At 35.2% G+C, this 14,080-nt stretch overlaps 1 protein-coding gene across 7 annotated transcripts in view; it reads left to right on the top strand.

Moving 5' to 3' along the window:
- LOC101218052 (probable E3 ubiquitin-protein ligase ARI8) overlaps window positions 1-13,665 on the top strand; it is a 31,612-nt gene extending 17,947 nt beyond the window's left edge. Inside the window, exons 11-16 of one of the 7 annotated variants that reach the window (XM_031880914.1) lie at window positions 9,843-9,896; window positions 12,025-12,096; window positions 12,170-12,269; window positions 12,374-12,503; window positions 12,903-13,057; window positions 13,307-13,665. In XM_031880914.1, coding sequence (XP_031736774.1) covers window positions 9,843-9,896; window positions 12,025-12,096; window positions 12,170-12,269; window positions 12,374-12,503; window positions 12,903-13,057; window positions 13,307-13,365 — 570 coding nt within the window. In that variant the 3' untranslated portion in view covers window positions 13,366-13,665. Of the gene's footprint in view, window positions 1-9,842; window positions 9,897-12,024; window positions 12,097-12,152; window positions 12,270-12,373; window positions 12,504-12,902 lie in introns of all 7 variants that reach the window. The other 6 variants (XR_004214467.1, XR_004214468.1, XR_004214466.1 and 3 more) reach the window with 6 other exon arrangements.
- The last annotated feature ends 415 nt before the right edge of the window (window positions 13,666-14,080 follow it).

The following is a 14,080-nucleotide window of genomic DNA, read 5'->3' as shown; positions in this document are numbered from 1 at the left end:
TATTTTCTGTATTATTTCCTTATTTGCAATGTAATATTTCTTTATGGTATTAGAGCTGTAGAGCTAAAAGGGAAAAATAAACATTAAAACTAATCATGGCTACCCTAGTCATCATCGTCATTTTATATAATCCGTCTTTTGTGACCTACTGCCATATGTTCATCCGTCTTTTATGACCTACTGCCAAAGCGAACATAGCTCAACGGGCATGTGTATACCTCACTTGAATGGTGTATGGTTTGATTTCTTCACCCAATGTTGAACTCAAACAGAAGTATGTATATGTGTTTGTGGATTGGAGAAAATTGGCTACCTTATTGGTGATAAAACTGCTCACTTAAAAGAATATAATCCTTTGTTTGCTGGTTGGGCAATCATTCACAATTAGTAGCAAATTGGTACATTCTGAGTTGCAAGGTTGCCCCTTTGTTGGAAGTTGTTTTCCTTCTCTTAGCTGTTCTTTTCGCAACGTTTATGAAGTTTGTGGATCTTTTGAAGTCTTACTCTCTTGGGGATTTCTGCGGTGTTCTGTTCTTAAATAATTTTTGAAGCATGTGGATCTCTTGGGGATTTCATGCAATTTTCTGTTCTTAGATAATGTTTGAAATCTTACTTTCTCGTAGATCAATATTTCTAAGAGCTGTGGCGTAGCTTGAATCAAATCAAAGTCTTTATAAAATCAGAAGTTCAAAAGTTGTTTACAACAGAGGATTTTTCTATTTATAAAGAATTAAATGTAAGATAGGATCCTAAAAGGATAACTAAAAGGAAACTAAAATGTAATTAATCAAGGATTAACAAAGATTGATTTGAATTTACCAAATTATCCTAATCCTATTTGTCACTCCCAACCAGATTGTTGCTCTTACTGTGAGATTTTCTGAAGCAGAAACTTTTAGGGTTGTAAAAGCCCTTGGAAAGAACAAAGCTGCAGGCCCCAATGGATTCACGACTGAATTCTTTTGAAGCATTGGCAGTTGGTGAAGGACTCATTCAAAGTATCAATTAATTTTTTTTTATGAAAATGGAAGACTTGATGCTTGCGTGCAGAAGAATTACATTTGTTTAACACAAAGGGAGGATGCTGTTCTCGTAAAGGATTTCAGACCAATTAGCCTCATGACCTCAACGTATAAGGTAGTAGCTAAAGTTTTAGCATAACTGTTGAAATCCGTTATTAGTCAATATTATTAGACCTTTTCAAAGTGGTTTCATAGAAGGTACACAAATCCTTGATCCAGTGCTGATTGCAAACGAGATTGTGGAAAAATACCGAGCCAAGAGGAAAAAATTGTTGATCTTGAAAAAGCCTTCGATCGTGTGGATTGGGAGTTCTTAGAGAAAGTTGCGTACAACAAGAAATTTGATCATGAATGAATCTCTTGGATTATGGGCTGTCTAAAAAAGTCAAGATACTCCATTCTCATTAACGGTCAACCTCAGGGCCACATTTTGGTTTCCGGAGGAATTAGGCAAGGTGATCCATTATCTTCTTTCCTCTTCCTTCTAGTTAGGTGAGGTCTTGGAAGCTCTTTTGAACAATCCAGTTGCAAACGGGCATCATGTTGGATTTGTGGTTGGTAAGGAGAAGGTTCAGATAGCCATTCTTCAATTTGTGGATGACACCCTCCTCTTTTCCAAGGATGATGAAGGCATGTTAATAAAATTAAAGGACACAATTGCGCTTTTCGAATAGTACTCTGGGCAGAAAATTAAATGGTATAAGTCAGCCTTGTGCGGACATAATTTGGAAGAGTATAGGCTGAAGTATATGGCTGAAAAGATGAGTTGCACTGCAGAAAAGATGACTTTTTTATATTTAGGGCTTCCATTGGAGGGAAACCCAAGACATGCTTCATTTTGGCAGCCGATGATTGATAAAGTGCAGAGAAAGTTAGCCAAATGGAGAAGATTTAAGTTGCCAAGAGGAGGAAGAGCAACTTTATGTCAATCCGTTTTGGCCAATCTTCCTACATACTATGTCTTTGTTTGCTGGACAATGTAGTGTCTTCTTTGGAGACATCAATGAGAATTTTTTTCTGGGAAGGGCATTTAGGAAGTAAAATCAACCACTTGGTTTAATGGGCTAAGGTTATTTGACCTCAACATGATGGACGGCTAGGCTTGGGAGGGCTCCAAAATAAGAATTTGACTCTCCTGGCCAAGTGAGGATGGAGATTTATGGAGAAGAGGACTCGTTGTGGAGGCAAGTTGTTCAAGGCATTCACAGAAAATAGTCGTTTAATAGGCACATGGTTGGAAAATCTAGTCATAACTTAAAGAGCCCTTAAATTAGCTTCTCAAGAGTTTGGAGGAAGGTGAAGTCCTTGGCCTTTTTCGAACTTGGTAATAGATCCAGAATTTCTTTCTGGACTGACTTGTAGATTGATGATCTACCCCTTTCCACTCAATACCTGCAGCTATTAAGGATTGCACTCCTACCAAATGGATCCATTGCAGCACATTCGGATAACTCAATATCCTCTTGGTCCATAACTTGGTCAAATCTCTCACAAGGTACCTCTCAGCTTTATCCCCTTTGAATAGAGAACTCTACAAACTGTGTGGAAATCTAAATGCCTGAGGAGAGTAAACATCCTTATATGGGTTATGATTTTTGGACTTCTAAACTGGTCTTCAGTCATGCAAAGAAAGCTACCAAACAGCTGCCTCTCACTCTCAATATGCTCGCTGTGAAAGCAAGAAGGAGAAGATTTGTGGCACTTGTTCTTTTACTGTCCATATGCTTCTAACTGTTGGTGGAAGTTCTCCATATTTGAAGTTGCTTAGATTTTTGGATATCCAAACGTACCACAAGTTCTTCTGGGACCCATTTTAAAGAAAGGACCGAGATTAATTTAGGCAAATTTATCACCTCCTTGGCAGAAATTTGGTTTGAGTGAAACCAAAGGATCTTTCACGATAAAGAGATGTGCTGGTTAGATCGTTTTGAGATAGCCAATCGGAAAGCTATAGATAGCTTGGTGTATTTTATGCAAAGATTTCGAAGCTTTCTCCATTCAAGGAATTAATCTTAATTGACAGGCCTTCACTTCTCCTTCTCCAGACCAATAGAAGTCACCTTCATGCCTCATGTTTTTTGCAGCATTTTTTGAAAGTCTTTTGCCTTCACTTCTTCAGATCATCAGAAGCCACCATCTTCTTGCCTCATTTTTGCTGTCTTCTTGTTTCTTAGTTTATATTGTTTATCTTGTTTGTAGTTTTTGTTTGTTTTGTTGTAAAATGTTTATTACGTATATTGGGTGTAATTGTTGTTGGAAGTGATGAGGGCACTAAGGGGGTGTCAACCTAGATGAGATGTCTGGGTGTGCTCGTTGATTCTTTGGTCTCTTTATTTTCCCTCTTCATATAAACCTTTTATACTTTGAGCTTTAATATTACCAGTAAAAGGCTGGTTTCCTTTTCAAAAAAATCATCCCATTCCTATTACATCAATTTGGCTGTGTTGACTATTGAGAACTTTGCTTTATTCAAGTTAGGGATTAGTTAGCAGATTTCATTTTGGTTAGATTCCCGTATTGCTGGTTTTTTCTCCAAAATCATGTTTTTCAAGCGTATTTTGCAATGCTTTATTGACCATTTGATAAAAGTAATCCTAATTAATAAAAGAAACTAATCCTAATCCTAATAGATTAAGGATTTGACCATAATACCCTATTCCTACTACATCGTTCTATCCCTCCCAAAAAATACAACTCGCCCTCAAGTTTTAAAACATAAATGAAGGTAAATGTAAAAAAGTAAGCAACTCAAATGGAAACATCTTGGAACATTCAACTTAAAAAATATCCAATCTTAATGATTAAGCTCATTAACCCAAGAACTAATTTGTTCAAAAAATTCTCTATTATAAAATAAGTGTAGATTTTTCAGAAAATGAGGAAAAACCCATTTTGTAAGAGTGAAGAAAATCCAATTGGGGACGGGTTATTTTGCACTTCATTGAATTTGTGTATGGGTCGGACAATAGACTTATAAAGGGAATGAGGTCCAAATTTGAATTGGATTTGGGTTTGTGTTTTAGGTAGAAACATCACACAAGTCAGGGGTCTTTTGGGTAGGGTCTGAAAAAAGGGTAAAACTTTTCCGAGGTCAAATGGGTTGCCAAAGAGCTATGTTGTCTTCTTCTTCAAGTGCAACTGCAAATAGATTGCCAACATACTTTTGAGGATCTTCTTCATCAACCACATGATTTTCTTCTTTCTTTTCCACAAACAATGTGTCTTTCATCTTCTTGGTCGGATCTTTTGGTTTTGTCACCTCTGCCTTGCCCATGAAATACCCAATTTTTTTTTATTCTAGACATGTCGACTGTAATTAGGTTTTCAAGTTTTTTCAAATCAGTTTGCCCATGGGTACTTTCTTCGTTTTTAGAAATTTTGTGTTGGACTCCCTGATTTGTGTTCATTGTTTTCTTTCTTGTAGTAAATATCTTGAATTACTTTCAAGTTCTTGTAAATGTTCTGAAAATTGCTTCACTTTTTGAGTTCTCTCCCAACGAACGTTAGGTTTTCTTGACATCCGTCTTTATTTCTTCAAACACTTCACGAGTGATGTACAAATAGGGTGTTCTTGAATAAGCTTCTTCATCATAATTTTTGTAGGACCGATTCTTGAAATTTCTTTCATATTTCTCAGTCTTTCTTGGTTGTCCTTCAGAACAAAAGTAATAGTTTCTGTCCAAGATTGTAGTAGTTCCATAAAATTCCATTTTTACAAATTTTTGATAATTTTTTTGTTTCATTTTTTTTTAATTTTAAGGGTTCCCCCTATTAGATGTGTGTTGTTCGGCAACAAACACAATTCACAAAGCTCCCTTTTGTGATCGGTGTCACAAATAGTTTTCCGGTCTTACACCGGTGGCAATCAACATGGAAAACAATTTATGTGAGTTAACAATTTGATGTAAACCAAATCAAAGAATTTTATTAATGTTTAAAAGTTGTGAGTACAAGAAGATAAATCATCTATTTATTATTGAAAAGCAAACTAATCCTAATCTTAATTAATAAAAGAAAGTAATCATAATCATAATTAATAAAAGAAACCAATCATAATCCTAATAAACCAAAAAAGAAACTAATCCTAATCCTAATTAATAAATAGAACTAATTCTAATCCTAATAGATAGGATGGAGCTGCAGGTTCATGGCATGTTACTTTTAGTAGAATGCTTACGCATGATGAGATTGTTTAATTCTAACAACTGATGGGCAGTTTATGTGAGTTAGCAATTTTAGAAAATTCAAATGCTAATCCATACAATATTGAAGACTCATTTTTAAAACTTTTGTTTACCTTGGTTCGGCCAGACCCTCAAGGAATGTCTTTGGAACATGCATTCATCGGGTCATTACTTTATCGATTGTCATTCTGAATTTTGACAAAAGGTGTACTGCTTTTTCCAAAATTTTCTGGTCCTTCATCTTCTGCTTCACCAACTATTGACTCTGATGCAGACACAATTCTTCACCCTTGTTTAAAGTTTGTTGATGAAGATCCAGAAGAGTTCGCTCCCTTGATTCCTCAAAAAATCAGTTTATATTTTATTAAAATTTGCAGTCTACGGATGCTGCAATTTCAACTTGGCCACCTCAGTTCAAAATTAGTGATTCTTTTTGGTTGACTCAAAGAAATAATTTCATGGAGTACTAGAGGATGTGGGTTGCTTTGAAGCAATTGGTTTTAAAGAAATCGTTTCAAAATGAGTGCCCACATTTGGTTTTAACTCAAGATGATAAACATTGTAATGTTTGAAAGAAAAATTATTAAATCTACTTGAACCTAGTTGGAAGGTAAATGAAAGGCATGATAAAGTTTAACAATCGTATTGAAGATCTTGGTATTCTGAAACTGCCTTTATTCACACTGTCAAGAGTAGTAGATGTGGCTTCTCACTCATTATTTGATAGGCTATTCTTTTTCTTTTTTTTTGAAACGGAGATAAAACTTCTTTGTGAATGAGAACTCAGTACAAGAGAATTATACAATGGGAGCAATAAAGAAGAAAAAGAAAGAGGACATCTCAACTAGGTTGACACCCCCATAGCACCGATCATCATATCCTGAGAAAGTAAATATAAAAGCAAAACAAAACCAAAAGAGGAGCAACCTAAAAACAAACAGCCTATTACAAGGTCCAGAAAGAAAAACAGAAAATTCAGAAAAAAACCCCAAAAAAACAATTACAATCTCAAAATAAAATTAAACAAGGTCAAGACTTCAAAGCTTCAAAACTTCGGGCAGAGAGAACTGCAATGCAGAGAAAATGAACCAGCAACGGTTAGGCTCGATCAAGAAAGATATTCCAGTTGAGGTAAATATCTTGAATGGAAAAATTAGCAGACTCCTTTTTTAATGAACACCAAGCTGCAGCACTAAGATCTACTGCATACATGATTTTTGCTTTTTGATTTTGCTTTATCATGGAAGAAATGTTGATATCGCTGGAACCATAATTTTGAAAATAAAGCTTTTAACAAATTTACCCAAATGATACGAGATTTTTGGAAAAAATCAGACTTGTCAGCAGCTTAACCACATTTGTGCCTAGAGAGCGATCAAAAGTCCAAACTAAATTGAACAAGGAGAAAATCCTTTCCCAGCCAAAAGAAGAGACCTCCACAAACTGTAACCAATAACCTTGGACCTCCACAGTGATTTTATGAAAACCGAATTCAAACTATCTTTCTTAGACTCTTGAAGCATGAACACATTTGGATGGCAGATTATGATGAATTTTTTAATGCTGCACATTTAGAGGAATCATTTAAGCCCCTAGTGATCCATGAGACAATCCACATTATGGGTGAGAGAAGGATAGGGATGGCTGCACTTCTAAATTTGGCCAGAATAATTCCACAATCACTGACTATTGACATCAACTCTTTAGGCAAATCTGGGAAAAATTATTTGTGAGAAAACCCTCCTCATTAAACAAAACATTTAAGTCTGTCCCTTCAATTTCTGAATCTAATTTAGGGTCAACTTCACTAAGATCAACTGATTCTTCACTACTAACACTGATTGGTGAGAAAATTTCGGGCCGGTCTTTAGGAGTTAAATCAGCTTTGCACAAGGAGCCTTGCTGACAAGATGTCTTTGCAATGGAGGTAGGGGAATTTGAAATGTTGAGACACTTTGAAGGAGAAGTGCTATTTACTGACCTGTAAAAACTTTCAGGGACCTGGATTTTACAGCTGTAAACATCCCAAAGATCCGGGTTATTGGCAGAAACTGAATGCTTGATGGTGTTATTCCAAAAAGAGTCCAAATGAGGAATTTTAAGGTCCCAAACCACATTTAATTCAGATTTTAGCAAGGCAGTCCACACATTGTTGAAGGAGGTTTGCTTGCGGATATAGTGCTTAAAAATTATTGGAATATGAGAAGACTTACTGTCTTTGGCACACTTGGAACGGTTGGAAATACCCACTTCTGAAGAAAGTTGGCCCCCTGTTCTAACAAAAAGAGAAGAATCAGAGTTTAAAACGTTTTGTAACGTTTTTTGCAATAAATCTGGTGGGCTGTCCTCCAAATATGCTTGGGAAAAATTCGTTATAACTCAAAGATATATTGAAGTGGGCCCCTATTATTTTATTCCTTTCATTTAAGGACTCAAAAGAGAACTCTTCGGCTACTAGAATATTAAAAACAGAAAAGTTTTGTAACGTTTTTTTGCAATAAATCTGCTGAGTTGTCCTCCGAAATTCTCGGGCAAAAATTGTTATAACTCAAAAATTTATTGAAGTGGGTCCCTTTTCCTTTATTCCTTTCATTTAAAGATTCAAAAGAGGACTCTTCGGCTACTGGAATATTTAAAACAGGATCATTATAAGTGGACCCCACTGCCATCTTGCAATAGTTGTCTGACTTGGGTTTAGCAAAATTCAAAAAAGGAGGCTGTTCAGTTGCTTGTACATTCAATTTGTCTTCAACCTGATTTCCGGCCACTGTCTTCATCACCGGCACCGATGGGTTGGTCGGAAAAAATCTTCAGAATTTCAAATGGATTTCTGCTTCTAGGGATAGTTGCAAACACTAATTTTGGGATTTTCTGGACTAATGGAAAGGAGGGATCAAAGTCTTCATCAATCATAACTTCTCTAATTCTCAAACAATCAAGAGAGTTATTAAAAGCATCTCGTAAGTTAGGGGCTTTGAGGGGAATATTATGGTTTAGGAATTCATAATCTCCAAAATGAAGATATATATTTTCCCTCTTTAGATCAGTGATTTCAATCGTGGATGGCACAAAACCACAAGAATTTTTCTTAACTTGAATCCGAGCTTCACTAACATTAATCAAATTTAGAGTTTCGGAGGCTATATCTAAGAGACCTCCAAAATGGTCCTCAATGACCTCAAAGACCTCAAAGGTACTTCTACATCAATAATCCAAGGGAAGGTTTTTAATTTTGAGCCAACAGCCATAGCCTTTTTACTAGTTGTCTGGTCAGTTACCTTAAATTTAGGTCTTGGAATAGGGGAATTGAAAAGACTTGATTTTGCCATTTCAACGTAACTTAGTTTCCTATCAAAATTCGGAGGAGGAATCTTGAGGGAATTATTAGAAAACCACCTAGCATAATCTAGTGTTTCGACAAACTTATCCAGCATTGAGCAAAACAACTTCCAGCCTTGCTTCTCACTACCAAAGCACACTCTGATATTGAAGAGACCCCCTGAATATGGCCAGTGATCACAACTCAGTATCCAACCCAACTTAGCTTAAAACTTTGAAATTCTCAATCTGCCTCTGTCGATATCACCAAAATTCCTAAAGTGTCTACCTAATGGAAAACTGATAAGATCAGTTAATGCTGATCAGATCCATCTAAGTTGGCAAACGGATAGAGAGATGCTTTTGCCGGCTTCTACATCTTCAATAAAGCAACGATCTCCTTCTTGCCAAATACAGTAGTGTGACTGGTCAATTTTACAGCTAACCACCTCCATGGTGATCTCTGAGACTTAACGGAGAGGACTGCTGAAAAAACCTGGCTTCTGGATAGGGGAGATTGGAAGGAGTGGGGTGGAGAGAGGGGAGAGAGAACTTACCTTTTGAAACTCACCATACAATAGTTATTTTTGACAGGCTATTTGTTTCTAGAAAATGGATCAATCTTTTTATGATTCCTTTTTTCCGAAAATAGCTTGTTTTTTCTAAACAGTAGCCCAAGCTGGTTGTTTGTGTCTGTTGGAATGAAGAATTTTGTCAAGAACTGCATTGACTGGTGCAACAATTTGGACTGTAAAAGTAATCTTTTGATTTCCATCTCTTCAGCAGGAAGTGCATCATCGAAGATTTCTTTCTATGGATTTATTTTTTGAGGAAAAGCTGCAACTTGGACATTCCTGCCTATTTTACATCTTAAGAACCTTCATATGTTTTAGATAAAGTGGAGCTCTCTTTGTAGCTTATCATCTGTGTTTTTGTTTGCTTTGTCAACCATTTCATCTTGTAACTTTTAGCTTCTTTCTTTTTGGTTCTAACGTATTTTTCCATTTCCATTGGGAACTAGTATCCTTGAACTTTGTTTTTTCCTTTTTGATACATAGATAAAGGATTTTTTACTACAAAGAAAAGGGGAAAACATTGTTCCCCATTTCAACTTCTTTCTGCCATGATACTGGTCATTTTTAAAATAAAAGTTTTCTGTTAATTTATTTAATGCTTTCTTTGCTTGTTGATAGATTACATAATTGTTTTTGTAGTTTCAAATTCATGATTTCTTCAAAAAAGTTATGTGTAATTGGACTCATTATGTACTCACTATGCACGTTTGGATTCGGTAGTTAACCATGCTTTATAACTGCAGTCCAGGCAGAAGGCACTTGCAGATCTCCATCAAATGCAGACCGTGCATGTAAGTGTATGCATTCTTGCTATTGTGGATTAGTTGGCGTATTGTTTTCTTAAATGTTTTTAAGCCTGTAATCCTTAAATTTTTTTAGGAAAATTGCAATGGACGACTATTTTAGCAATAATAATTAAGGATATAGCAACATTTTTAAAAAATTGCAAATATAGCAAAACTATCACTGATAGACTTGTATCGCTGATAGACTTCATATGTTATATAAGTGATAGACCAATATTTGCAACATGGCCTATCGGTGATAGACTTATATCATTGATAGAATTTGACAAATTTTGCTATATTTGCAAATTTTTTAAAATTGTGTTATATACTTAATTAATTTGAATTTAATTGTTAAATTTGCAACTATCCCATATTTTTATTTATCTCATCCACATCCCAACATTTTTATTTGCCAAGGAAATATATATCAAGTGACTTCATGCTTTTCATCCCAACATCATTTTGCTCAAATTTGTCCCTCAAAGTTCATGTGTCAAAATTTAGAAATTTATTATAACGTGGTCAACATTTGGACTATTGGGAGAATGGTGAACATGCGTAACTTATCAATATTAGAATGTTCAGCCTCTGTTGAGTGGGCAGGAATCTTTTAGCTGTTAAATTTACTATATGATTAACAGTGTGTACAAAAGTTTATACCATTCTCCGTGGATTGAAGTTTCCAATATGTTAACATTTTCTTTGGTATTTTCATCTCTTAAATTATGTCCTCATAATGTTGGTACGTCCACTGAAGCCTTTCACTCTCTGTTTGTATGTCGAGTATTAAAAGGTCTTTTTTGCTTTGCTCTTTAGATGACTGATGAGAATACATTATCGTTAGATTCCATTTGAACTTTTAGACTTATACTCTGCTACCGTGACTATTGTCTATCCTGAAATTAGATGACTATGAATTATATTTGACACCGTTTCTGAAAGATGTCTAACCCTTCTCTCAACTTTGGTCTGCAAGCAACATTTCACAATTTTCTTTAACTGTTCTTTTCAACGAAAACAACTTAAACCTTCAATTAAGAATTGTTTTTGGTATTGACTCTCTTAAATTATCTCACATTACTGATGGATCTGAAAAATATGATGTAACTGCAAATATGGCATTCATCCCCTCACAAAAATTCATGAATTTTTCTTTAATTTTTGTACTTGTTTCATTTCTCCTTTCTGGACCACCTACAGCCAAATCTTTAAGGTCTTTATTTATAACTGAGGTGATTTAGTTTAATGAAGAAAATGGTCCCTATAATCTATCGACCATTTTGTTGGTGCAAATTATTTGGGACATATGAGTTCCTCAAGTTCTTCTGTATGTTCAAATTTTTGGTACATTTGTGGTTTAAAAAAAAATAAAGCTTGTAAAGGTCCACGTTTCCAGCAGAAAACAAACAATGTAAGTTAATTATGTTAACCTATTCATTGCTTTATAGTTAAAGACTAAGATTAGTGGACTGGTTTTATTTTTTGTGTCTGTGTAGATAAAATATAGATTATTTTGATAGGAAACAACGATATTTTATTTTGATAGAATACAGCCATATCTATTAAAAAGATGAACAAAAGAACAAAAGAACCCTAAGAGGAAACACTCACAAAGTCTTCTTGACTAGTGCCTTCCAGCTACTGATAATCATCAGCAGATTGTCACTCACAAAAGGAGTTTGGAATGTGAAGAGGTCTACCAGGAATCATATTTTGTACAAAATTCAAAGTCAAAATTAGGAGACTTGTCTTAAAAAATCTGTTATTTCGTTGGAGCCGTAAGTGCCACAAATTAGATGTAGTAGCAAAGGCTCCCAGTAGCAAAGGCTCCCAAAGCCCTAAAGTTGCCCAGTATATTCCAACTGTGGTTTCGTAGTATATATCAATTAATCTTTTACCATCTCTTGCAAGTTGCAAGTATAAATACGAAGCCTACTGTATTTCAATGTTATTAACGAAATCCTACCTTTATGAGGAAAACTTTGAAAGTGCACAGCATTTAGAAACCATTCAGTTAATGACCCAAAATAGTTTAAAACAAGTTCAGAAGAAAAGGAAATTTTCTGAACCCAATCTACCATTTCATCTTGTCTTGGAAATATAGAAGATATCTCTGACATTATTCTCGATATTGTAGCTGGAAAAGTTAAGTGACATCCAGTGCCAACCTCAATCACAGCTAAAATTCATAAGCGAAGCATGGCTACAGGTACATCGTTATGCTCTTCTCTAAATTCCTAATGTTCCTTTATTGAATCCCAACAGAATTTGTGTGTTCTCAGATTGTTGAGTGTAGGCGAGTTCTTAAATGGACATATGCCTATGGATATTATCTACCTGAGCGTGAACATGCCAAGAGACAATTCTTTGAATACTTGCAAGGTCTGTCGTTTCATTCAAATTTTGAGATAGTATGGATCTCATTTAATCAGTTTTCATCACATGATGGATTGAATGGTGGGGATGTTGATCCATTTATCATACAGGTGAGGCTGAGTCTGGGCTGGAACGACTCCACCAATGTGCAGAAAAGGAGTTGCATGCTTACCTAAATGCTGCTGATGGCCCTTCAAAAGATTTTAACGAGTTCCGTACCAAACTTGCTGGACTAACCAGGTGATTCTCTTTGCTTCAACAATTCTTTTGTTATAGTTGAATATCAAACTTTCCGAATTATTATGAGATTGAATCATGAATTCATAGTGTATTTTTTTTTTTGGCATTAAGATGGGTAAATGCTGCATGGGAGGTTAATGCTATTGCTGTTAGTCTTAAACCATTCCCTTTGAAAGTGGATTGATAAGATTATTACAGGATTTAAGTTTATTAGAGGATGCAAGATTGATGCTAGAGACATATAACTGTTTGAGAAGTAATATTATCATAGTTGACGGCCATTGAATATTTCCACTGCTGGAAAAACTTCCCTCAAATGATCTATTCAGCTTTATTGACAGCGATATGCTATGTCACAACTTTTCCTATTATTGACTTTTCAAGTGATTACAATAACAGTGTAACTCGAAATTACTTCGAGAATTTAGTTCGTGCACTTGAGAACGGTCTGTCGGATGTTGATTCCCTCGGTACCTGCAGCAAAACATCAAGCTCAAAGAGTACCGGTGGCTGTAGGAGTAAAGGTGGAAAAGGCAAGATGAGTGCATTCAGAGGTAGTGGTTCTAGTCGAAACATTGATGATACTGACCATTGGTCTTGTGAACATTGCACCTTTGCAAATGTTAAGTCAGCTACATTCTGCCAGATGTGCCAACAACGGCGATAGCCATATTTTGCAGTTGGAAATCCAACTTAGAGGATGGCTTTTGGTTCCTCCCATCATCTGTTCTTGCTGGTCGGAATGTTCTTAGAGCATAATATGGCTTTCAGAAGGAAATGACTCATTTGTTACATTATTTCAGGTCATTCAATTCTGCACTTGCACCATTGGACCGAGGCATGGGAGAATTTGAGAAACTAAATATCAGCTGTATATAGTTCCTACTCTTTGACTGTTTATCTGTCATTCATAGTATGTTATAACAGTACACATATTCATGCTTAATCATCTGACCATTTCTTGTGACAGTGTATTTTACAAATACATAATACGTATAAATATATAAATCTGAATCGAGAATTAGAGGCAACAGGCACCGAGTCAATAAGGTGACAATATTAGCTGTTGTAAGAATGATGATTTCAATGTTCTGCATCATACATTGATTCTCGAGAAATCTAAAACGATGCATTTTTCTTATAGAACAATTTAATTCCTCAATCTAGACAACATCATGCTCATTCTCCTTTAAGCAAGCAATATTATCAAGTAATTTTGTTTTCACTATTCATGAAATTGTATTTCTTTCTAATCACAACATATTTGAAACTAAGTCTGTATTAGCTATGTTTCATATTTTTAGGAGTTTCGAACAACTCATTATAACAAATGGGTTTTAAAATTACCTTATCATTTTGGTTAGCATTCTTAACACTATGATCCTTGAGATAAATGCCACTTTTTCGTCTTCATTTCGTCTCACTTTCATCCCAAGTTAGCTTTATTTTCTTCTTGAATTTCTTGGATGATCTGAGGTGTGAAAATTTTGTTCATATATAACCTAGCTTTTTGCATTCATAACATAACATATTTCTTTTTGCTTTTTTCACATTTTGACTCTCTTTGGGTTAAATGC

This window comes from Cucumis sativus, chromosome 2, assembly GCF_000004075.3.
Source record: "Cucumis sativus cultivar 9930 chromosome 2, Cucumber_9930_V3, whole genome shotgun sequence".
Taxonomy (NCBI): domain Eukaryota; kingdom Viridiplantae; phylum Streptophyta; class Magnoliopsida; order Cucurbitales; family Cucurbitaceae; genus Cucumis; species Cucumis sativus.
The sequence above is the reverse complement of the archived record's forward strand: the minus strand, read 5'-3'. Positions and strand labels throughout refer to the sequence as shown.